Below are 1,413 nucleotides of genomic sequence, written 5' to 3'. Positions count from 1 at the left end.
GGGCATGGGGGCAGAGGTGAGCAACAGGTAGCCTGCCCATCCAGCAATCCAGGTCAACCTCACAGGCCAGGTGTGTGTGTGTGTGTGTGGGGGGGGGGGGGGGGGGGGGGGGGAGGGGCAGGGCTGGGGACGTGGTCTCAGTTCAGGGCCCCTGAAGAGGCCGCCGCGAGGACGGGGAGGGGGGCTCTTGTTGTTGACGTTGGTGACTACAGGCTCTCGTGGTCTCCATCCCCCGGGACCTCGGCCTCCCCTTCCACCTCGGTCGCCTCTTCCTGCAGCTCCCCTTCTTCCTGCGGCGGCCCCCAGACAGGGCCCTGCTCCAACGACTCCACCAAAATGGGCCTCGCCGCCTCGCAGGCAGCCTCGGCCTCGGCCTCGGCCTCCGCTTCCGCCGCCGCCGCCGCCGCCTCCTCGCCTTCCAGACCGCCTTCCAGATCGGCCACCTTGGGGCGTTTGAGGACGCCCTCCAGCAGGTCCTCGGCGCTCCTCTTCAGCGGCCCCATCTCCTCCCGCTTCGGGGCCGCCAGCTCTTCCACGCGCAGCTCCCCTTTCTCATCGCCGCCGCGGTGGCCGCCCTTCTGGGCCTCACTGGCCTCGAAGGCCTCGGGCTGAGGCCCTGGCACGGGCCCCTCGGCACCGCTCTTCTCTAGGGGGCCCTGGTCGTCGCAGGCCTGGATGGTGGGGTTGTTCTCGATCTCCCACAGCCCCTCGCTGAAGCCCCGCCTCTTGTTGGGCTTACCGAACTTCTCCTTGCACTCGGCGTACGGGAAGAGGTGTTTGGGGCCCAGGAGGGCCGTCTCGTGCGTCCCGAAAAAGAACACCTGGTATCGGTTGTGTTCGGCCATGTGCTCGATCCTGGCGGGCCAGTGCGCGTAGCCCTTGAGTTTGGCAAATACCAGGTCCCCGCTCTGGTATTTGGGAGAGCAGTAATCCGACATGGCGGTGAGAGGACCGGCCCTGGTGGTGGCGGCGGCGGCGGTGGCGGCCGGGAGGAGACGCTGGAGAGGAGCATGCGCATCAGGCAGCCGCTGAGCTCCGGGCCCGAGCGCCCCCTGGCGGGCCCTGCGTGCGCCTGCGCCTGCGCAGCGGCCGCCCGCGGGCTGAGGAGGTTCTGGGAGGAACCGGGAGTTTTCTAGGAGACTCAAAGCCCGCCGGCCCTGCCTCCGCCTCGTGGCTCCCAGAATGACACCGTGAATCGCTTAGATGTCCCTGGCCGTTGTGCTGGCGGTGGCCTCGTGCTGACCAGTCTCGAGGCCACGCAGATCGCATGGTTGACTGTGTGTCTGAGGGTCCTCGAGACGAGACAAAGTGGTGAGACCACGCAGCATGACTTGCTGTATAGCCTTGCGGCCCCTAATCCCAACAGAACACTCAATCAACTCCAGTCTCAGGAGCCGCCGATGGGATGGCCGG

The 1,413-nt window shown here is 67.6% G+C and overlaps 1 protein-coding gene across 1 annotated transcript; it reads right to left on the bottom strand.

Moving 5' to 3' along the window:
- Positions 1 to 206: 206 nt before the first annotated feature.
- On the bottom strand, positions 207 to 938 carry HDGFL1 (HDGF like 1; the record flags this gene model as incomplete). The annotated part of the gene is made up of 1 exon (XM_079778045.1): positions 207 to 938. The coding sequence occupies one exon, from the start codon at positions 936 to 938 to the stop codon at positions 207 to 209; it is 732 nt and encodes a 243-aa protein (XP_079634171.1).
- Positions 939 to 1,413: the final 475 nt, after the last annotated feature.

Source organism: Cnephaeus nilssonii, assembly GCF_951640355.1.
Source record: "Cnephaeus nilssonii genome assembly, chromosome: 7".
NCBI lineage: Eukaryota > Metazoa > Chordata > Mammalia > Chiroptera > Vespertilionidae > Cnephaeus > Cnephaeus nilssonii.
Note: the sequence above shows the minus strand (reverse complement) of the source record. Positions and strands in the feature narration are given on the sequence as shown.